This window comes from Equus quagga, chromosome 8 (assembly GCF_021613505.1).
Source record: "Equus quagga isolate Etosha38 chromosome 8, UCLA_HA_Equagga_1.0, whole genome shotgun sequence".
NCBI classification, from domain to species: Eukaryota; Metazoa; Chordata; class Mammalia; order Perissodactyla; family Equidae; genus Equus; species Equus quagga.
In genome coordinates, this window is record NC_060274.1 from 21342419 (window position 1) to 21367163 (window position 24745).

Genomic DNA, 24745 nt, shown 5'->3' on the forward strand with positions numbered 1-24745 from the left:
ATTTTATGTGGGATGTCATCACAGCATGGCCTGACAAGCAGTGCTAGGCCTGTGCCCAGGATCCAAACCTGTGAACCCCAGGCCACTGAAGTGGAACGCACGAACTTAACCGCTACACCACCAGGCTGACCCAGCCAATCCCACATGCTTCATCTGACCAATACTTATCCATCCTTTATAAATTGACTTGGATATGATCTCCTCCACAAAATCTTCCATGATTATCCCCCAAAGCCAGGTAGGTGCCCTACCTTTCTGTCCCCATGGATATATCTGTGTTATAATTTCTGGTCTACTTGTCTCACCTACAATCAGCTCTTTGGGTTAGAGGCAGTGTCATACCCTTGGCTGTATTCCTAGTTTTTAAAATAGTACCCGGCACAAAGTGAGAGTCCAGTAAAAACCTATTGAGTGAATGAATGCATGAATAAATGAAATATCTCAGGTTAGTATTTCCTGAAGTGTGTTAGCTGAAATTCCCTGCACAATAAGCACTGCTTGGTCTTAGACATTCATAATTCACCTAAGTACAGTAAAATCTATGTGCAGACTTGGGATAAAAGGAAGCATAGGCTTTGTCTAATAAAGTGCTCCCAAAGTTGCCGGTAGGCCCTATTCTACACAATACTCACTGACATCTTTTGTGTTAAGTAAATATGTGTGCTCTGATTGACTATACACAGGCTGAGACTGGCATGTTTGACCCTGGGCTGACACGTCTGGAAATGAACGTCAGGAAGAGAGAGGAGCAGATGAAGTCAGAGAAAAAACAGGAAGCCAGAACAGGCGGGCTCGATACGTCTCAGTAAGGATTTTAGCCTTTCCTCTGCGTGAGATGGAAACCATTAGTGAGCTCTGCTCAGAGGACTGACCTGCTCTGAATTACGTTATAACCAGTGCTTCGGCTGCTTTGTTGAGGAGAGACTGACAAAGGGCAGAGGAGGAAGCAGGGAGACCAGCGAGGAGGCCTTTGCAGTGATCGAGACAAGAGACATGGGGGCTTAAAACAAGTTAGTGCAATGGGGACAGTGAAAAGCAGTCGAATTTATGAAATTTTGCAAATCCAAGAAAAGCTGAAAGAGTTGTACAGGGAACACCCAGGTGCCACCCAACATCTAGAATTCTTAAAACTTTGCTAAATTTGCTTTATTATGTATCTAGCCATCTCACCATCCATCAAACCATTCACCAAAGGGATAACGTATTTTGAAGGAGAAATTGCTGATGGTGACTGCAAGGTTTGTTTTTCTAATTGAGATAAAATTCACATACCATAAGAGTGACTGCAAGGTTTTGGGCCTAAACAATAATAAGCATGTAACTATCAGTAACAGAAGTAGGAGAAGTAGAGTGAGGTGCAAGACGGAGGCGGATATTAGGAGCCTGACTTTGTTAGTTTGAGACGTCTATTAGACATCCAGATAAGAGATGCTGAGCAGGCAGTTGCATATGCAAGTCTAGAGTATGGAGAGAGATCCAGGCCAGAAACAGAGATGTGTGAGTCATCAGTAAAAGTAATTCATCAAAGCAGTAAGTCTTAATCAGAGAAGCCAGATCAACACAGCACCTGCATCATTCAATACAGGATGGCGGCTACCATTTCAACAGGACCCAGAGGGAAGAAATGACTGCTATGGGATCCATCCAAACCAGGACAGAGGCACATCCACTCAATGTCCCAGAAAGACCTCATCCTCTGCTATGGTATGTACTAGGCCAAAATAAATAGAAATCTATGACTTTATCTGCCTTTAACTGTTTCAACTGCAAAAAAAGCAATGGTATGAGGAAAAGAACCTTATCCTAGTCGTATTTGTAGCCACGTGCCATTATATCCCACCTGGAACCTACTGTATGGATGGTGAATGAATAAAATCATTAAAAATAAACCTACATATGTGAAAAGTCATGTGCAACATCAGGAAGTTATTTTACTGTCTTCATTTTCAGAGTATAATTATTGGCATTTTATTGCCTAATTCATTATTTAATGTAGTATATAATGTATAACTCCCCTAGGCCAAAACATTCCACATAAAATAAAAAGTATTCTTCGAAAACATATGCTTCTGTCTATCACAGATGAAAGAAATAACAATTATAAACACTAGTAAGCATTAGTAAAATGTGCCCATATTTGGGTATACTTCAAAGAAAAACAGTTACATGAGCCTACTTCTTTGACAACAAAAATCAATAAACACAAGAAACTCGTCACCATAATTCTTAATGCACACCTTATTCCATGTCAAATTTACGGTTCTTAAGCTTTCCGAAATTTTTTCTCTTTCATGTAAACTCAGGCTTTTATCTGAAAGCATTTCCAGTTCAGTTCTATTCAGCCACTTGAGTTTCTCAGCTTGTACATCCATCTCTTGGGTTAAGTCCTAAAGGAGTTAGGAGAGAGGTGTGGTTAGAAGGTTGTCATACTGGGGAAAGTTCGAGAACTATATTAGAAATCTCTTTGGGAAATAGTCTTACAAACGTGAACTTTTAATTTCATAAATGGAAAATAAACTTATAAGAAGCCTGAACTTATGTTAATAAACTTTAACTGACAGGGGAATGAACACCCCCCTTCAGTTTGCATTTGTGTGCACGTGTGCAAATGCTCCCACATGCTCCTCCTCCCCCCAGTCTCTTACCATGGTCATACTGTGTCATATCTAGACTGATAATTTAAAATTCTATTCTTAGATAATGAAAAGGTCTGTTCTAATGAAAGGCAATAAAAGAAGCAACAAGAGTATTTTATGCATCTCTCTCTCCTTTACCTCTATCTTCCATAAAATACTGTCCCAACCTCTGTAACTGCCCCCAAATTGCTTACAAAAGTGATGTTCCAAGAAAATGATTGAAATTTTTAGATAAAACAGGAACAAGTTTGTAAGATATCTGTCACATTTTGCAAAGAAAATCTAATAATTGTCTGCCACATATTTTTCATCATTACCAAAAGTTTCTTTCCCAAAAGGCCTCAATCATACTCCTTTAGACAAAAGCTCTCATCAAATTAGTGAGTATCCTTTTAGGCATACGTTGATGCGTGCAAGTGTGTATAGCCACACTCGCACACAGTTTCTTTTTTTTAATAAAAATATGAGAACATTATGATTATTCTGTAAGAAGTATTTTAATTCTTAAAACACAAAATATAAAAATGAATGGATATTTGGGTATACTTACATATCTATATATCATTATGCATTTTTGTATGTTGTATACACATACAACTATAAACAATTCTTGTTGGTTGCACATCAAGAAAGAAAGTCTGATTAATACAACCATGATGCTAAGTCTATAGTAAGCCGCAGTAAGTTACTCTCAAGTCACTTAGACTTTTCTTGTAAAATTCAATCTTATAGATAGTAACCAGTGATTATCTTCAAAATCTAAAGGCAAAAAACTATGCTTCACAGTATTATTATATTCTAAAATGATGAAGTCTGTTTACAATATGCCAAAAACCTTCAGTCTAATACTGCGACAAGATTTATCAATTTTACATGAGTGAAGTTTTACCTCTGCAAGAACAAAATTACAGCTGCTCTTAAAAAAAATAAATGAAAGATACTCCTCTTTAAAGTTTACCACAAAGTACAAAGTTTCTTCCCTTCTCTCCTTGAGTCATGTGATACCTTTTCTTTAGCGTAAACGTTCATGCATCAGGGAGCACTGGCAAATATAGAGACAAACAAACCACTTACTGTTAATTCTTGCAGGTTTTCCTCCAGCTCGGTGGTTGATCTCTTCTGCACGGCGTCCTCAGCCTTCGTTAACCAGCAGATAATCTCATCTAGTCTTTTCCTATATTCCATCACCTGCTTACTTTCTCCTTTTAGCCTAAGAGATTATTGAAAAATATTGAGAAAAATTGTCCAATTATGCAGAACACTATATATTTGCTTTGGATATCCTGACTACATACTTCACACAAAAAAATTCCTAATAATTATTTTAATACGTATTTTCAAATGAGTATTAACAGTAATGTATTCACTCTGCAATACTAGAGAATATTTGACAACATAAGAATAAGAATTCTTCCTTCTTTTAAATTCAGATTAAATTCAAAAACATCGAAACTAAAGAATGTTACCTTCCCTCCTCATAAAAAATGATATAGAAATTTAATACAAAGGACTTTTTTTAAAGCTAGATACCACTGGACAACATAATGGAAGTTTTTTTTAAAAAAAAAAACATGAAAAATGTCTTTATCTAAAATAATAAGGAAAAACACATAATTCTCTTTGAGTCCTCCATGGAGACAGAAAGGCATCATTATGTGACATTATTCACATTAGGTGGCAACTATTACTCTACTTTATTCATAGGAAAGAAAGAATAAGAACAAGGCAAGAGACTGACAATGGGAAATTTTTACAAGTATTAGGAAAGTCAAGAAAAAGTGAAAATTTGGTGAGTTCATTAAAAGAAGTATTATATTTGAATAGAGTACCAAGTTATAAAAAGAGATCTAGAAAAACCAAAAGCAAACGTCTTCAAGGATATAAGGAAACAGAGTCATATGAATATAAAAAAGGAACTGCCTTAATTAGATCTTTTAAATGTTAAAAGAATAACATTTATAAATATATAAACCATCTGTCAGAAGATGAGAATACAAGCAGAACTCATTTGACAAACAAGATTATGCATTTTTAAGAAACGGTTTGAAAGCTATTTAGAGCTTGGTTGGTGGTATCATTATTTTTTATAGCTGCTGCTATTAGCTGCTGGCTTAAAAATAGAATGCAATTTTTTAATAAATTACATTGTGTCATCCTTAATAAAAATTTACATTTTTATGGCTGTGATTTTCTTCTTTTTAATCACAAAAAGACCTAACATAATGATGCAATATATATATACTATATACAAATGCTCAATAAATACTTACATATTTAATAGAGTCAGTAATATTTGAAGGAGAGTATTTAGTGCTTAAGAAACTAATGAAAATCACCCCAAAATCACAAGTTTTTATTTTTAAGTATGTATCGGGAAAGAACTCTGCTTCAAGATTAAAAAAAAATAAATCAAGCCATAGTACTACTTGTTAAGACGACCAGCACCAAAACAGGCAATTTACCCTCTGCGCCAAAGAGGACTTAACTGAAATAACAACTTTGGACACATCTAAAATACTATTATCGACCTTGAGTTTAAAAAAAATAAAAGTTGAAATTTAAATTTCCAATGTTTCATAATCATGACTAATTTAGTATTTAGAAAATATATCTATGAAGGAAATTAATATTATCAAGTTATTTCAATAAGACATGAGTTACACAAAATTTTCAGGTACAAACTAGCTAAATGTAATCTACATTTTGAATGTTATCCCTAGGAGTAAAAACAAGTTGTAAATTCATGTTCAAACAGTTGATAACAATTGCTCATTAACAATTATTAAGTTGATAATAATTGCTCACCACGAATTGCTGAATTGTGCAAATATTTAACTTACAGGAGCTCGATACAGAAATAAATTGAGCTGTGTGCTATTTCTCAATGACTCTGATCACAGTACACATATAAGGTCTTAAAGTTGCAAGGTGGCCCCAACTGAAGGTAAGTTACAACCTGAAGTGGCCCATCACCCCACCTCTGTGTCTCCCCCATGATGTATTCTTTAATCACACCATATCATTTTCTCTTTTAAATATTTTCTTCTTAGTCTCTGAGTCCCTTACTCATACTTGTATCCCCAGTGCCAAATACAAGGCTCAATAACTATTGATCAAATCAATCAACCAATCATTGGCAAAATTCAACAATAACATGCTTGGAGAATATAAATTCTAGGTTAACTTACTATTATAAGAAATAGATATTTTGGGTGTTTACTATGAATAGTCAGGGTATATGCTTTTTACGAACACTGTCTCATTTAATCCTCACAAGACTCCTCTGAAAAGACGTCAGAGTTCTTATTTATAGAGAAGAAAACTTGGCCAGAGAGCTCTGTGGTCTTCCCAAGGTTGACGGCACAGCATGTGAGAGCATAAGACAGAGCATCACTAACTTTCTCTGAGTCCTGGACAGGTTGCTTAACCTCTTCTCTCTGAGCCTCAGTTTCCATAGCCAGTTGGTTTAAGGGTCCCCTCAGAGGGTATAGCTGTGAGGATTAAATGAGATAATGTGTGCAAGGCACCAAACCCTGTCTCTGCCACATGGCAATCTTTCAACCAAAACACACAAAAAATTATTTGCCTTTTACCAAAACACACAAAATAACAGATAACGTTATTTTATAAAAAGCAGCCATAGGCCAATTATTCATACTTGTACATTTTGTTACACTATAATATCAGACTTGAAAAGGTATTAGATTGGCCTTTAACAAAACACTAGCTTATTTCTAAAATAATACATCATCTACAGAGTTAAAATTAACAGAAAAAAAAATACCTGAGACTTTTTAACCCAAAACTACCATTAACTAAAAAAAATAAAAGGTCAGTAATGAAATGGAATATATTAAGCAAAGTAGAAATCATCCATTAAACATTGACCATCTCAAAAAAATAATTTCAAATAATTTTAAAGTGATATGTAAAATAATACACATAATTTGCGTATTATATTCACTGGTAAACATGTTTGCAACCAGAAGATGCTCTAATAAAATCTGGGCATTGTACCGGAATTTAACATAAAAACCAACCGTCAAACATTGTATTTACGATCCTACATAGAAGAGGAAGTGTATTATTATTTACAAAGCACTGACGGACGTGGGCACAGCACAACCTCTGACCAAGTGCAAGGAAGACCCCGAGGCCTGACCCCGAACCCAGATGGCCACATTCTAAGTCCAGAGCATTCTGTCAGCTACTTCAAGTTCCTGCCACATCATCACCATATCACAATAATCAGTCAGAAGGAAGAGGAATAATGGTATTTTTATATGTATGATGTTTGAGTAGAAAAGTGAGACTTTATGGACAGCCTAAAACTACGGTAAGGGAGAGTGTTCTAGGAACTACAGAACATGGACAGTGGAGGTCTTAGATGTCAGGAAAACTCCTATTGTAATAGCAGACAATAAAACAACTTGGACCTCATCTGATCATATCTTAAAAGGCTCTGCCCAACATATCTTCACCCCTGTGCACTCAAGTCATCACTAAATCACCTCGGCCGCCGAGCCTTCACTTCTGCGATGATGGCGCTCCAGCGCTGGTTTAAACCCGCCAGCTTGTCCTTCAGGAAGCTTCCATCCGTGGGGGAGAGTTTCTGTACGATCCCATCCCCGGTTCTGTTTAGTGCTACAAAACTGGGCTGATGGCTGCCGATCCCCTCTTCGAGTTCCTGTCACAGAGCAAAAGCCAAGATTAATTCTAACCACTAAACTAAACTGTTCTGATGCAACGATCGAACCCAGGCACTGCGGTGTCAATTTAAGTGTTAGAGAAACAAAGTCCTGGAAGAATATTTCACGTTCATGAAAAAGGCATTTTTCAACACTTTAATTACATTTCGATGAACACACTAAATGAAATCTGTTTTGAAATCTAACCCACTCTTGTGAATGTCATCAAGCAAAATACATTGAAACAGGACAGCCAAATAATAAAAGAAATAACAGCTGTCTACATTGACACATAAGCATCAATCATGTTTGATTAAAGAAGACTGGTTAGCTTCTTCCGAACACATGCCTGAAAGAATCTCTTAAAAAAAATACCCCACATCCCAATAAAGCCCTATGTCCCACCATGTGTAAGCAAACCTCAACGTGCATGTTATTGAGACATTGCTTCCCAGGTCTGCAAATTTTCAAGCAGTGGATTAAAAGGATATTTTAAAGTCAAACTAAGCAGTTATCTAAACTCTAAAAATAAGAAAAATGCATCAACATGTTTATGAGAAAAATAAAAGCATTCTCTAACCGCTCACAAACCTTCTATATAAAACATTTAAAAAATTTAATAGAAGAGGAAATATTTTTAATAGTGGTCAATTGAAATTTTGTTTACTTTCAACCATTAATTGTAAAGACCTATTGTTATCAATAGAACTTATTTAGCTATTGTGTTATATTTTCCCAAGACTTACATGCGCAGCTGCCCTGATAGAGCTCAAGAATAATTTACTCTTATGATAATTATCAATGATACAAAAGGAAATAAGACCCCTAAGTGTTAAAGTACAGAAAACAGAGGTGAGGTATGCATATATCTTTCTGTCCTTGATATAGTCTTGGGTACAAAACTTACAAATGTTATTCTGAATATAAAATTTTTAAAAATAAATTTAATTTTCACATTAGACATTAAAGTGTTTTTTATTTAGATTTCTCTAAAATCCTGAGCAGAAATTGTAAACAACCAATTTTTCTTAAATCTTTGAAACTGGAAACTATACCTGAAACAAAAACTAAAAACTGTCTATATACGCCTTAAAAATTAATATATTTAGACCCTACTTCCCAAATCTGTCATAAATGCCACACACTGAATAAATCCGCCAGCTTTTTAGCGGATCCCTATCCTCTGACAGAAGGCACTTACCTGCTGATGTATCCTGGCTTTCTCTAAGTCCAGGCCACCGTCGGGAGCAAAGGTATCAGCCAGTAAGTCTTCAGCTTCCCGTACCCACTGCGTGAGGTCATTCAGCTCACAGTGGAACTGTCTCCATTCTTCCACAGCCCTATCAAAGTGACTAGAGGACGGCAGACAAAATAAAACAGGTTTTCCAAACTTTCTAGGACTGTCTAGAAGCAATTTTTCTAAAAAGAAGAACCCAAATCTCATTTAAACTGAAAGTCCCGAAAACAGTGAATTTACAGGTCACGGCTCTACAAGACCACCTTTGGTAGTGGATTACAGTTAATAATTCCTCTTAAAGAAACACGCATCATTCCAAGAGCAAAGCAATCTGCACACACCACCATCCCCACCCTGTCTCACGTACATGGGCGCACACGCGCATTACACTAAGCAGCTTTTTAACTGAAAAGACAGCCTTCTCTGGCTTGGAAAATCAAGATTGATTAGCTGCAGGCATGTTCACTCACCCAACTTTAAACACTTAACATTTCAAATACCATGAACTATAAAATATGATTAATTACTCTAGTCTCTTAGGAAAAAAATATGCTGTTTTGCTTCTAGAAAACTTAGTTCTTAGCCAGAATAAAAGGCCAAAACACGTCAAAATTTCCTTGCACTACATTATCTCTGTGTTACGAACTGAATTGTGTCCTCCAAAATTCACAGATTGAAGCTCTAACCCCTAATGTGATGGTATTTGGAGACAGGGCCTTTAGGGAGGGAATTAAGGTTAGATGGGGTCAGAAGGGCGGGGCCCTGATCCCATAGCACCAGGAAGCACTGCTGATTAGGCATAAGGGAGTTCTCAAAGAAACATGATCTGTTTTATTTTCATGGTGTTTATCTTACTTTGATAACTTCCTGAAAAGTTTTATAGGCAAAACAACACAGAGACCAGGCATAGACAAGTAGACTGTGTGGTCCCCCTGGTGTGATTCTGACTGATAACTGAAGCCAGGAGAGCACAAGACTCTGGCCATTGCCTTGGTGTTTTACGAAAAAAACAGACTAGAAGGAGTTCTCACTTATTGCTTGTGAGAGGTGGATAAATAGAGATGGATAAAATCAACATGGATGGACCTTGAGGGTATGATGCTAAGCGAAATAAGCCGGACAGAGAAAGACAAACACCATATGATTTCATTCATATGTGGAAAATAAACAAACACATAGATAAGGAGAACAGATTAGTGGTTACCAGCAGGTAACAGCGTTGGGGGAGGGCGAAAGGTGTAAAGGAGCGCATATGTATGGTGAAAGATAAAAACTAGACTATTGGTGAACACGATGCAATCGACACAGAAACTGATATATATAATGTACACCTGAAATTACACAATGTTAAAAGCCAGAATGACCTCAATAAAATAATTTTTTAAAATAATCCTAAGGGGCCAGCTCCATGGCCGAGTGGTTAAGTTTGCGTGCTCCGCTGCGGCGGCCCAGGGTTCAGATCCTAGGGACGGACATGGCACCACTTGTCAGGCCACACTGAGGCGGCGTCCCACATCCCACAACTAGAAGGACCTGAAACTAAGATATACAACTATGTACAGGCGGGGTTTAGGGAGATACAGCGGAAAGAAAAAAAAAAGATTGGCAACAGTTGTTAGCCCAGGTGCCAATCTTTAAAAAAATAATAATAATAATCTTAAAAATAAACATTTTAGGATAGGTTACCAAAGTTGGGAGAGAAAACAAAGGCAAAAATTAGAAATAAGGATAAGAACGTAATCAACTAACGCATCCAAGTGCTGAGACAAATAAAATGAGAGAGATAACACTTTAGGAAATGTAATCAAGTAAACAAAGCCCACAAAATAATATAATAAATGATACGATGGAGAAAGTTTTCTAACATAGAGAATACAGTGCTGTGCTTAAAATTTTGAAAACTGTCATAGAATAAACTATTTTCAAAAGCCAACATTTTTATAATCAAGAAAAAGCATGAATGTCTGCAATCAACATTATTAATCAATAATGGTCTTGAAGTTCTACCACATTATCACATTAGCCAGATGCATATATGCAAATAGGATACTTGGGGGAAAAAGAAAAAGTTACTATTTACAAATGATGTGTCAGTATACTGAAAAAGGCCAAGAAAATCAATTTTATACCCATACACACACATGCGTACATTTGTGCGTGCACACACACACACAAAGGGGGCAGAAGAAAGCTAACATACACCAATCCTACAGTAAGAAACAACAAGAAAACCACAAAACTACTGAGTAATAGTCCTGGGGAGAAAGGTGTAGACAAACCCTTGAAAACATTACTATGGACACAGAAAAGGACCTAAATAATGAGTGGAAGGCTACATTTCAAATAGTTATGTTTTCATGAATTAATTGAAATGACTGGAAGATTTTACCGGAAGAACAAATATAAAAAAAGAATATGAATTTTCAAGCTGGAATAATTAGAGAAAATTTACTGTTCTGGATGAAAAAAGTTTATAATGCTTTAAAAATGAAAACATGATATTAGACTACAACTGATGGTGCAATGAGGCAGAATTTGCAGAATTAAATAAATATGAGTTAGGATTGTATTTAAAATCATGATAAAGTAAATATCATCAACATTAATGAAGAGCTAAATTATTCAACAAAAATATTGAGAACATTGGTCACTCATTTAAGAAAAATAAAGCAAAATAGAACAGATTAGTCTTTCTTAATTCAGGCTGCACAGAAAAATGAGCTAATAAGTGTTTAAAAAGTAGAGATGTGTGGACTCTACTGTTGTTACTGAAGAGTCGGTGTACAGAACCCCAGACCACGAGCCTTAACACAAAATACATATCCAAATAAAATTCAGATGGTTTAGCTATTAAATACAAAATTTAAATCAAACAAAATTGTTTTTAAAATGTACATAAATATGTAACTAATCTCACAATGAAAAGGTAATTTATATGCATGTAAGCAAAATGAAACCACAAAGGAAAAGACTCTAAGATATAATGATATAAAATTAAAACGTGTATAAGTCAAAAAAATTAACAGAATTAAAGGGCACATGAAAAGTTGTGAATAATTAAGCAATAAACAAAAATTGGGATGGTTAATATTCTTAATGTAGAAAACGTCTTCTGCAAATTACTAAGTAAACCGTGTAACCAAGATAGAAAATGAGCAAAGAACATGGTGTATCAATGAACAGAAGAAATATACTAGAGGGAATAAACATATATAAGTACATTCAAATCTCACTGATAATCAAAAAAACGAAATTGAGATGCAATCCATTACTAGAAAATTAGCAAAGATCTAAAAGAAAAAGTGTTAACAAGGGTTAATAAGGACACTTTCACATATTCTGTTGGCAGGAGTGTAATAACCAATTCTGTGATGCAATCCAGAGCCTTAAAATGTTATTATTTTTTAACAGATCAGTCTTCAACCAACAATCAAATCTAATTAAAGAGTCAGAAGTATGCATAAAGATGATATGAAAGGATATTCTCTGAATGTTCAAAGAGATGATTTTTAAAATGCATGCGAAAGAATATACAAAAGGGCCATTAAAAGTCATCTTTTCAAGGACTGTCAATCACATGAAATAGGTAGACTAAAACAAAACAAAACAAAAAGATGAAGAAGATGATGCCTAGTTTTTGTGTATACGGCTCTAAAGTTTTCCAATGCGTTTTTCTGTGTTAATTTTCCTCTGATACGGTCCTTTAAGGCTATTTCCCATCTTATTTCCCTTTCCACTACATACACAGCGACTGGAAAAATCTCATCAGTTTTTACGTCTACCCATGAACAGGCCTGGTCAAAATCTAGACAGAAGGCTCAAAACCTTGCCATTAAACAGAAGGTTATAAAAAGAGAGTTTGTGGTTATATTTGGATTCCAATTATCTGTAGCTGTCTGTGATCTTCACTCACATTAATCACCACATGTGTGGAGAAAGTGAACATGAATGAAAATCCCTTTTAAGTTTTTTAAAGAAAATGGACACTATTTAAATATTAAAACATTAAAGGTGCTTCCTTTAATTATTAAAATATTATGTTATAATAATAAATGTTCATCTTCATGTGCTCTGATTCCTCTGTCTTTAAGGTACTACACTCATCACAATTTATTAAACAGAGCCTATTACAAACATGTAAAATATATTCTCATTAATCTTAATGTACACAAGACCTTTCTCGTGGCCCCTGAACTTATAGGCCTTTTTTAAAAAATCAAATATTAATTTAATTTATACATACCCTTTACGATCATTGTACATTCTATTAATTCTGTCCCATTTTGCGTTCAATTGAGTAAGTGTATCCCGGATCTGAATGGCTTCAGGTCCAGAAGCTTCGAGAATAACATCTGGCTGTTTTTCATGAATGACTGCAATCTGCTCTCCCAGCTTGTCCAGCTGGTCTTTGATATTCTACAAACATATTGTCATACATTAACAAAATCCAGCAAGGAGATAAAAAGAATGGAGTCACAGAAGACCAAAAATTTATGTTGCATTACACTTCTCTAAAATATAATGAAGCATAATAACTGTTGCTCAACAAAACTGGAAACTTTTAAAAAAAAATAATACCTCACGTCACCCAAAGTGTGAGGGACCCTACAGAAGATCCTAAAGGCAGAAAAGAAAATCCTCACAGATGCTCAAGGTAGCATTTGTACAGGACATACAAAAAGCTTCAGTAACATTCCACAAAGGTAATGAAATGTTTAAAGCTGGAATTATTTATATCTTTAAATATCTAATACTGCTAATATAAATGATACAAACGAGCTATCAAAACCATCAAATCTATCAGCAATTTTATTGTGATTTTATACGTAAGTGCAATCAAATTACATGAAAAGGCCGTGATGGTATTTAATAGTTTTGTGAATTAACTACAAACTTCCAGATCCCTAATTAACTTCCAATCAACATGCTATTCCACACCCCAACACCTGGCCCATCTTAAATCATTATAGACGGCAAGACAAATGCTGACATTTTATATCAACTGACAAGTTTATAAGAAAGGAAGATGGTTTGTACATGTGGTTGATTTTTACAAAGTCTCTGATGCTGCAAAGAATGAATAACTGCACACTTAAAAACCCATACCTACGTTTAAAAAATTAAAGTTTTTGATAATCTTTCATTGGTGAATACAGGAAAGGTTTATTATTCATTGACTCCTTGGAACAAATTTTAAAAGATAAAGATCATCTAAGTAAGCACAATGACACACTCCTCGCTTTATTTCTACATTAACCACATTGTTCAAATGTGTGCCTGGAGATTTACCTTCAGAGAATCTTCCTGAAAAGAGAAGTCTTCGTAGACAAGAGTGGTCAGCTCTGGAGTATTAAGTGATAATTCAGCATCATCCATGGAAAGTAAAACTTTGTTAATTTCATCCAGATAATCCGTGGGGAGAGCTGGCGCTCTAATGCCAGAAGTGAGTTGACCTGTTTTCCTCTGTTGAATAGGGATTGCCTGTAAAAACATTAACAATAACACACATCTCTTAAAATATCCCCACAACGAATGTTAGCAAATCGGAAAAAAAACAGTAGACTACTTTGTGGATGAACTCAATACCATGAGCCAAAATCAAAACAATGTTATAATTTTTAAAATTTTTGCCCTGCATTGCTATAGAAACCCTTCACAATCTCTATTCTAATTTTCGTCTGTAGCCTGTTGTTAACCAGTATAAATAAATTAATGCTTAAAAGGTTTCTCTTTAAGATCGATGCCACATAAACTCATCATTTTGAAAACAGGAAAACATAACTTCTTTCCTGAGTCGTTGAGGAAAGGAGAATATCCTGGAAATTATACAATTCTGTGTGAAGTAAAACATTTTAATATCATTATCATTTAATCTGTTTTTTAAATCTCACAAGTAGATTAAACACTTCTGGGCCTCACTGCTGAAAATATAAATAACTGAAACGTATTTGTAACGTAACATAAGAAATACAATGGAGGTTTTGATTAGAATAATATCCAGCTAATTCAGAACACACTCTTAACGTCTGAGAACAATCTTACAGAACATGAATATCCCATACAAGACAATAGGTCCTAACACGCTCAATTCAGACAGATGCTAAGCTGGGTGGACTACTTATTTGCCCTCATCTAGTCTTTTCTATATCCTCTAATCAGAGCTTTCTAAACAATAAAGTGCTCTCTGGATAAACCACTAGTCCTTCAGTTCAAGCCCTTTACTCCTGGATGGTTACAGTATAACAAGTGCTGTCCACTACTGGCAAATGGCCAAAGTACATCCACTCCTGAGTTAGGGTAGTTTCCTTGACATTTTCATTATATTCCTATATTGAACTTCTAAAAAATGATATTCCCCTGTAAATTCAAAGATGACAGTGAAAATGATCATAAACACATGTTCATTGAGTTAGTGATCCTGAAAATGGTTACAATTCCTAAATGAAACCAAGACTCCGGACTAAAATCATTGGGTCAATAATACGGTGTCGAATTTAGAGGTCTGCATTTATTTGTCTCCTAGAATTCGAAAAACTACTACTTTCGCCAATTGATGGGCAATCCTGGATAGGCAGGGGAGCAGCAAGCCTATAAATTTCCTGACTTTATCAACAGGATTATTTATCCTTTTCACACTAATATTAATTTTATTTTCCTAATGCCACATATTCAAATTTTAGTCAGAAAGCATTTCTAGATATTTACCCATATGTCTAAGAAGGCAAATTGTATTTTTCAGGCAAATATAAAAGAATGCTTAAATAAATAATGTGTCTACCCAGGAACCAGTTTTGAATAAAAAGATGCTAAATATTTTTTTAAGTAAAGAAAAAATTAAAAATAACCCTTTAATTTTAAATAGGCCAATTTTTTGGAAGATCACGAAAGTAGCCTCAACTGTTCCTCTTCTTAATTTTAAAGCAAAAGACCCAAGGAAACTAGTTAAATGTTGAGTAATTGTGTCAAAGGAGCAAAATAAGAAACCAGGACCCAATGTCCTGCTTGGCTTCCTCATCTATTAACCAGGCTCTCGCTGAGAGAGCCTCTGTTTGCCCCAAGACCAGAAAGGGCTCCAGGCCTCCAGCTGTTTGATACATGCAGGAAGCACATGCAGCCTCGTAGTACTTTCCTCATTAGCATCACTAACCAGCACATGCGCGATTTTTGATTTTAATCTGCTCTGTTGGATTTCAGGTGAGAGTCCCTTTTATACCTTAGCAACTACTCCAAGACCAGGAATGGGTCAGCAGGTAATCCAAATAGAAAGTTCCAAGTTTAAAAATATATATACGGTGTTCAGTAAGCCTGTCTTTTTCCACTCTCACCATAAAGATAATCTAGGAGTTTCTGAGCCTCCACACTCCTGCAGAAGCAGTGAGGCTGTTGGAAATTTAAACACGTGCTACTACGTTCCCAAAATAGATTTCCTCCCAAGAGTGTGATCGATCAAAATGCCCGAGGGGAAAAAACATCCTGAGGATCCGACCCAGACTTTACTTCTGGATAATTGTACGTTTAAAGGCCTCTGCTAGGACACAGACATACAAACATACAACAAGGTAGGACTAGACAATGTTACTTGATGTAGCTCATGTCACACAGCAAGCTAAATGCCAAATAGATTAAAAGTTTAGTCTAAATGAACACTTGATAAAAATTTTCTAAGTTTTGTTTTTATTAAACCATAGGAAAAAACTGGAACTAAACAGAATTGAATATTTATCAACTCTCTGAATAAGAAGTACTTTTTGGTCCCAAAACAGACTGAAAAAATATCACAAAGGAAAAACATACTCATATATAGCTGAACAAACATTTTGAAGGGCTGCAAAGTAAAGATAAAATAATTAGAAGATAAAACTCAGTAAGATAATATTTTTTAGCAAATGACAAGAAATTAATATCTTTATTTTATAAAGAGCTTGCACACATTTAAAAAATAGTAACACCCTAGTATCAAATAAGAGAAGGTAATTTAGCACATGTTTCAAATAAGGACATGAGTCCTGTAAACCGTTGGTTCTCAACCCCGACTGCATATTAGAATGTTCTAGGAAGTTGTTTTTCAAAATGCTCCACACATAGTCCCAACCTGAGAGATTCTGATTGAGCTGGTTTGAGGGTAGATCTGGGCATTGACTGTTTTGAAGCTCCCCAGTGATTCTAACGTTCACAGTTCAGAAACAGTTTGGAAAACTACAGATCTAAAGAAGTATATGGGCTAATGAAATAAAGATAAAAATATTTTAACTACAATAACAATGCTAGTGAAAGAAAATAAAATGAGCCTGTAATAGTACATATTAGTACTTTTGAAAAACAAATTTATTTATGGATAAAACACCTAACAATTATATCTATTTTGGACCAGTAATGATTCCTGACTTGGGACCTAATGATGAATGAGATATGGCCTGAAACCTTGAAAAAGTGCTAGAGAAGAAAGATACTTTAAAAAGTAACAATAAAGCAAAGAACTATAATATAATCTGAAAGATGCGAGAGATGAAAATAGAGCCAAGTCTTAAAAGATAACACATTTTTCAGATAAAAAAAGAAGGAAAAACCCACTCCAGTGAATGGGAATAAAATGAGCATTATCCCAGAGGTGCTAAGGCACCAGTGAGTTTGGGAAAACATAGAGAAACCCAGCACAGTTACACTACCTAGTAAGCGACAGTGACTCAGAGAGGCAGACGGAGGTCAGATGGAAGCCTCAGGACAGCATGCGAGCAATGAAGCCTACACTTAAAGCTGTTTCTGTATTTTGCGATATTTTCCTGAACAGTTCTCAGATAAAAGAATGACAGGGTCAGCCATGATTTTGGAGGAGGGGAGGGGTAACAATTCTGAGGAAAATATGGAGAATGAGCTAGAGTTAGAAAACTCAGATATAAGAAAACCAGCTTGGGACATACTGCAATAACTAATGGGAGAAAATCATAAGAGACTGAAATACAGAAAAGACAGTGGACTAAGACAACTCAAGTCGATTTCCCAAGGTTGTAAAACAAGTCACTGGTAGAACCACACCGACCTTCGGGTTCAGACCTGTATCTCACTTCATTCTGACCCCATGGTTTTAATTCCTACTCAGCATGGTGTGAGGAACAAGGTGTGTGAACACCAAGAAATAGCTGAGAATGACTGTGAGGTTTCCACCTTGAGAATGGGTAGTTTTTAAAGTAAGTAACGAAGACAGGGAATAAAGTAGGAATCACATTTTGGAGGGGGAGTGAGAGAGGAAGTGTATCTTGGGACGTGTTACAAGGCTGCAGTACAAACAGAGACATCCAACAGGCGGCAAGCTGAGAGGCTGGAATCTTCTACTAGATTCCAACATCATCAACTACTACCAGTTCTAAAAGGGTTACTTAAAAACAGACCTCTGGGGAGCACCAGCACTCTTACAGTGCAGCTGGGAAGATGGCCAGTGAAAAGGGAGCTGGCAGTGAATCTTGTTTTAGAATATAAATCATAGTCTCTCAATTTCACAAATTTAGTTATCCACAAACTAGAATTTTTTTTGACATGGTCAAGACCTCCACATATAAAATACAGAATTGAAGGAGGAAATCACCCCCAAAAGGGATAGATTCCTCTCAAGTTTAATACGTTATCAGAAATCCAAAAGAAATGCCCAATGATAAAGATTTAGGCTTTTATTTTCTTTGAGTCTTGCCCCATCCGAGAATATAAACACATCTAGTAAGACACACTAGAAAGGAGAAAGAGAGACTACTCAAACTGGTTTGCTCTGAACATCCACGAGTGCAACATCACACTGCTGACTGACAAGAGTTGACTAAGTTATTTAAGGAGAACAGGGACTCCCATGACAATACCTTAGTTTTGTTGTATTTTGTGCGCAAAAGCAGTAGCTGCAAACGGATCTTTTCTTTTTTATTGTCCTCCATGGGTTGACGTAACATTTGTTCCCCCCGTTGTAGGACTTCCTCAATCTGGGCTCTCTCCTCATCCACCTGAAGGTTTAAAAGGAAAACTTTACTCAAAAGAAAAATGCACAGGGCCAGTTACCATGAGCTCCCTAGCAGGAGAACTAACTGACAAGATATGCTCACCTGAATGGCATACAACAAAATTCATGTTTATCTTAAAACATTTCATATTTGAAGTTAAAATATCTCACAAAGAATGCTAATTTAGCAGAAATTAGATAACACTAAGATAAGTGCCTTTACAGAAAGTGTCTTTTTTTAAGCATTACATAAATCACTGGGCAAATCTTAGACTGACACTCATCAGAAAGTCACACTTAGATCTGTTCTATCATGTTTGGCAGATATTTGGGTAAACATCATTGATTTAAAAATATAATTAACCATTGGGCTGGCTCCAGCACATAGTGGTTAAGTATGGCCCGAGTTCACAGGTTCAGATCCTGGGCACGGACCTACACCACTCATCAAGCTATGCTGTGGCGGCATCCCACATACAAAACAGAGGAAGACTGGCACAGATGTTAGCTCAGGGCCAATCTTTCTCAACAACAACAACAGCAACAAAATATATAATTAAAAGAGAAGAAGAATGAGAACTTCATGATTCTGAAAATCTTTTTTTTTTTTTGCTAGGAAATAGCCACCTTGAGCTAACATTTGCCAATCTTCCTCTCCTTTTTTTCCCTCCCCAAAGCCCCAGCACATAGTTAAATATTCTAGTTGCAGGTCCTTCTAATTCTTCTACGTGAGCCGCCACCACAGCACGGCTACTGACAGACGAGTGGTGTGGTTCCACACCCAGGAATTGAACTCAGGCTGCCAAAGTGAACTGCACCAAACTTTAACCGCCAGGCCACCAGGGCTGTCTCTGAAAACCTTCTTGAACTAACCTTTTCATCTTCTTCACTGGATTCCAACCGTTTTTCCACAGCTTGTAACATATTTTCTATGTCATTTTCTAATTTTTCCAAGTCAGAGAAAGGCACATCAGCTTCAAACGCCTCCGTGGCACCCAGACGTTGGAATGCTAATGGCTCCTGGCCAATCAGCAACTGTGGAAGGAAAAGTGCTCTTTGAAAAGACGTTCTTAACCAGACCTTCCATCACCAATCAGAGGGAAGGAGTGTCAAGACAGGAGCTAGCGTTTATTTGAACTGACTTTAATTTTATTTATTCATACAGCAATGATTTTACCCATTTGGGCTTCTCCAAATTATCTATTTTCTCCAGACTCCAGCCAGGAATGTGAAGTAACGTGCAAATGACTGTGGCTGCCTGGATTGCTGTGTGGAGGATTCTGAGCCCATGTCTGAGCACAGCAGGAAACAGGCTGGGATGTAAAAGCCATCCCTGCTATGGCCACAGAAAGGAAGAAAGGGCACCACCTAGTTCCGGTGCGTCCCGAAGAACGTCTCCTACTTAACTTTCCCCAGTAGAATCCCCTGTGGGTTTGGATACCCAAACTTCAAAACAGTACGTATTTCTCAGTGCAGTCTTTTCAGACAATATCTATATAGAAAGACTTGATATTTATGTGACTAAACTCGATGTAACAACTTTAATAAAACTAAACGCGGAAAACTGCATGCAGTGTTGGCTGAGCATGGGGAAACCAACACTCTCACGCTCTGGTTGTGGAGGTACAAATTGGCACAGACTTTCTGTGGGACTCTTTGGAAAATCTACTTAAGAGCCTTTAAATGTACAATTTTTGCAACAAGTTCAAGGAATTCTAAAAATTGATGCTAAGGGCATATTAAGAGATGAGCAAAAAGACATGCATGAAAGTATTTTCATGATAGTATTTATACAACAATAGCCAAGATGAGGAAGCAACCCCAGTACCCACTGACTCATGATTAGTTAAAGAAGATGTGATTAGATAAAGAAGACAATGGATTACTACTCAGCCACAAAAAAAAGACAAAATTGTGCCATTTGTGACAACATGGATGGACCTTGAGGGTATTCTGCTGAGCGAAATAAGGCAGACAGAGATTGACAAATACCATATGATTTCATTCATATGTGGAAGATACACAAACAAATATATAGGTAAGGAGAACAGATTAGTGGTTACCAGAAGGGAAGGGGGTGGGGGGAGGGCGAAAGGGGGTAAAGGGGCACACGTGTGCGGTGACGGATAAAAACTGGACTGCTGGCAGTGAACACAATGTAGTCTATACAGAAACTGAAATATAGTGATGCATACCTGTAATTTACACAATGTTCTAAGCCAATATGACCCCAATAAGATAATTTTTTAAAACAAATAAATAAAAATAAAGGCATAACAAAAGTAGAAAATTAACTTATAAAATTATATCGGATCATATAATGGAACACTCCACAGCAGTTAAAACCTATGTCAAAGGAGAATATACAAAACAACACAAAAATTCTGATACTTTAATAACATACATAGAGTAAAAATAGACATGTATGCCAAAATGTTGAGAAGTTATTTATGGGGACGATAATAATTTTGTGTCTCCGTGCTTCCTCTTACTGAATCCCTATGTCTCGTGCATTACTCTCTTATACCAGTAAAACTCTCCCACAGAGCCACTGAAAAGAACGAATGAGGTTAGCCCAGGAGGTAAGGAAGTAAGGTCAAAGCTAAGGAAGACAAAAGTTAAAGCAAGAGTCTGGCTTGTTTTCTTTAAGTTGTGAATAATCTAAGTCTATTCATAGGCTATGAAATATCCTTTGGCCTATTATATTAGATATTTCAAATTAAGGAAGAGTTAGACAATGTCTACTTTCCACAAAAAAAGAGGACCCTTCCTCTTAGATAATTTCAATACCCAACTCTCAAGAGGTAGAATTAACTTAAGACTCAAAAGATGCCATCCAATGGGCACACCTGGGATCCTGAAAAACTCAGAATCCTCTGTCAGAATGAACACCTCATTTGAATGACCCCCAAAGTCGGCTACGCTGTTTCGTTTGTTTTCCCCAGCACCATCGAAATGTTATCATCTTTTCAACTTAACATTTACTGAGAGCTCACTACACCCAGGTCCTGAGAACACGACAGTAAAACGTTGCACTTCCTCCCCTCCTGAAACAAGGGTGAAAATGAGAAAGATACACACACAGAGAAAAATTATAATATGGCAGCATAAATAAACACTCTTTTAGGAAAGCTCTTATTTATTACCCTTTCACTTATCTTTTTAGAGTTTATAAAACTAGGTTACAGCTTTCTGCATTAGATCTATTGCTTGTAACTTTTAGATGCGTCAACACATAAAGCACAAAACAAGTTCACAAGCGTGTCGTTTGTGCAAATTTATAAAGTGTGATGATAAAATAGGCTTAATATTCATGCCTGGCTTGGAAATTAGTCTCATTATTTTATAGCCAATTTTAACTTCTGATGGAGACTCTGAAACCGTTTCTGGAGTGGGTTATTTTCTTGAGTACTAATTTCTTTTTTTCTCTCCTTCACCTGCACAATCACAAATAAATAAGGACAAATGCACCATTCAAAGAAGAGTGACATTTTAAATTAAAAATTTTTGATGTATATACCATAGTAATCATCTATCATTTAGACACATACCTATGAGGAAAATAATTTTATATAAAAATATAATTACTCACTTTGGCACTTTTGATGTGTTGAGACACCTTTTCAAAGTTCCTATTCAGTTCAGCTAATTTTGGTTCTACGAGCTCCCTGCTCGAGCCTCCACGTGCATTCATCAAAACAACGGCTTGATCACGGACATTTTCAACTTGAAGGTGGGCGTCCTCAAGCTCAGATAGTAAACGCTAATTGAAAGAAAACACAAAATTATCACATGGGAAAAATCAAAACCAAACATGAGTGTGATGCTAACTCAAAATTAAAGGGAGTTTAAATAAATGTCTGAGAGGCCCAGTAAGAGATTTCAGCACAATCAATTTCAGTAAGAGCTATTCATATATTAGGACTCATTCAAGACCTCACTTTCTCCTGCCGGAATAAAAGTTAAGAATCTACTGCATGGGAAGAACGTGGGTACCAGTAACTCGGAGCATTCCACGAGAGAAAAGACCACAGCAAAACCTCCCACTCCCAGAAGTGTTAACTGATCCTCTGCATTCGCTACCTTCACAATTTCTTCTCGTTTACTTGCTGGTTTTTTTTCAATCTCATCCAATAGCGCTTCAGCTTGATAAAGCCAGGTGCTGATGTGAGCAACATTTCCATCAAATATTTCCAACTGGTTCTGATGGTTCTAGAAAGGAATTAATAAAATGCTGATGCAATCATACGAAATATTTAAGACTATCGTCTTAGAAGAGATTAAAAGACCTTTAAAGAGCTAATTGTATGCTGAATTTCAAGAAGGGTTTCCACCTTCCTAAAAAGCTCTTCTCCACTGAATAAATCCCATTCCTAAGAATGCAGAGCTATGGTTAGTCCCTTTTAAATTTATTTGATTTAGACCTCAGTACAATAAAAAGTTGAAGAATAAAAGGTGAAAGTTGCTTTTCAATTTCATTTTCTTTGTCTCCCTTATTCCTCATTCTTGTACCACAAGTAATCTCATTTGTCCCCTTGATGATATTTGTTAAAAATTCATTTAAGGAAGTAATACATAAAAGAATGATTAACATATGGATGGAGTAAGATTCTGCCTGTTCAACAGACTATATCTGCTTAGAGGGCAGGGCCTGTGTCTTTTCACCTCAGTGTCGTCAGTATTTAATATTATTACCCCTGGCACAGACCGTAGTAATATTTCCTAAAGCAGGATATAAAACGTGATCAAGATAAATTTGAAAACAGAAGCAAACAGTTAAGCCAATTAAAACTTGGCAAAATTGCTGAGGCTAAGGCAAGAATTTAGAACTTGATCAAATAGAGTGGGGAGACTTATCATGAAACAAACAACTTCTAGGAACTACATTTTATAGAGTAAAGGAAACTAGAAAAAAATCTAGAAGGAAAGTGTTTAAAAGACAAGGAAATATTATTAATCTATAGTATGGAAAAATAGCTGAAAAGAGAAAATGAGAATAAATGACACAAGAAAAGTTTTGACAGTAATATGGATTCTAAGTAAGAAGAAATGATGAGCACCAGACTTATTTACCTCCAATAAAGCAGGTAAATCAAACGTTCTCATAGGACTAGAAAAATATTATTTGAAAAGAGAATTTGGAAGGTACAGACTAAAGAATACAGAAGGAAGAGGCCTGAGAATGTGGAATGAAGCTAGTAACAACAAAAATGAATATATAAAATATTTAGTGAACGTATTCTCCGAGCCAAGAATTACACATTCGATACTCAACATTTAACAACTCTGTTAGATATGTACTTCTATTCCCATTTTATATATAGGGAAATTGAGGTTTAGTCACATTAAGTAATTTACTCACAGTTATGCAGATAACAAATGGTGGATGGACTCTGGATATGAATGTGACAGATCAAGACATAAGCCCATGAACTTCAAAGCCCTGCACATTCTGACTGATACCAATAAATGCTCAGACACATGTCTCTAGACATTACCCAGTAATTCTATGATTTGATAAAAGCTCTAACTCAGACATGTCAGAACAAAATAATTTTTTTTTTTTTTTGCTTGAGGAAGATTCACCCTGAGCTAACATCTGTGCTAACTTCCTCCACTTTGTATGTGGGTCACCACCACAGCATGGCTGATGAGTGGAGTGAGTAGGTGTGTGCCTAGGATGCAAACCCACGTATCTGGGCTGCCAAAGCAGAGCACGCCAAATTTAACGACCACACCATGGGGCCAGCCCCTAAAATAATAATTTATAAAAATGCCAACTCCCTCTAAGGCAGGGGAAGGCGAGGTTGCCATATATTCATTGTTAGTATAAGAAGGACAGAAACCCACTATAAAGATTAAATTGTCACTATTTCCATGGAATAATTAACAGTGCAGTGGTAGAACCAAAGACTAACAACATGTAACATCTAACAATTATCATCATCACCATCATAAGATCTAAACTGGTTGTCTTAAATATAGTTATATAAGAGCACTACATGTTTTATGTCACATAATCCTCACAAAAACCGTGTGAAGCAGAAATTGTAATAATGCCCATTTTACATATGAGAAAACTGAGGCTTAGAGAGCATTTAAGTAACTTGACCATGTCACCCAGCTAGTACTCAAAATTTGTACTTAAGCCATCAGATGTCAGAACCTGTGCTCTTAACTACTATACTATTATCAGAATATTATA

At 36.1% G+C, this 24745-nt stretch overlaps 1 protein-coding gene across 15 annotated transcripts in view; it reads right to left on the reverse strand.

The window, feature by feature from the left end:
- The window catches only part of UTRN (utrophin), a 486786-nt gene that overhangs the window by 263526 nt on the left and 198515 nt on the right, over positions 1-24745 (reverse strand). For all 15 annotated transcript variants that reach the window (XM_046669467.1, XM_046669473.1, XM_046669465.1 and 12 more), the window contains 10 exons: positions 22624-22752; positions 22133-22303; positions 19414-19575; positions 18407-18544; positions 13851-14042; positions 12805-12977; positions 8526-8676; positions 7148-7323; positions 3711-3846; positions 2238-2387 (listed from right to left, as the gene is read on the reverse strand). In XM_046669467.1, coding sequence (XP_046525423.1) covers positions 2238-2387; positions 3711-3846; positions 7148-7323; positions 8526-8676; positions 12805-12977; positions 13851-14042; positions 18407-18544; positions 19414-19575; positions 22133-22303; positions 22624-22752 — 1578 coding nt within the window. The remainder of the gene's footprint in view (positions 1-2237; positions 2388-3710; positions 3847-7147; positions 7324-8525; positions 8677-12804; positions 12978-13850; positions 14043-18406; positions 18545-19413; positions 19576-22132; positions 22304-22623; positions 22753-24745) is intronic.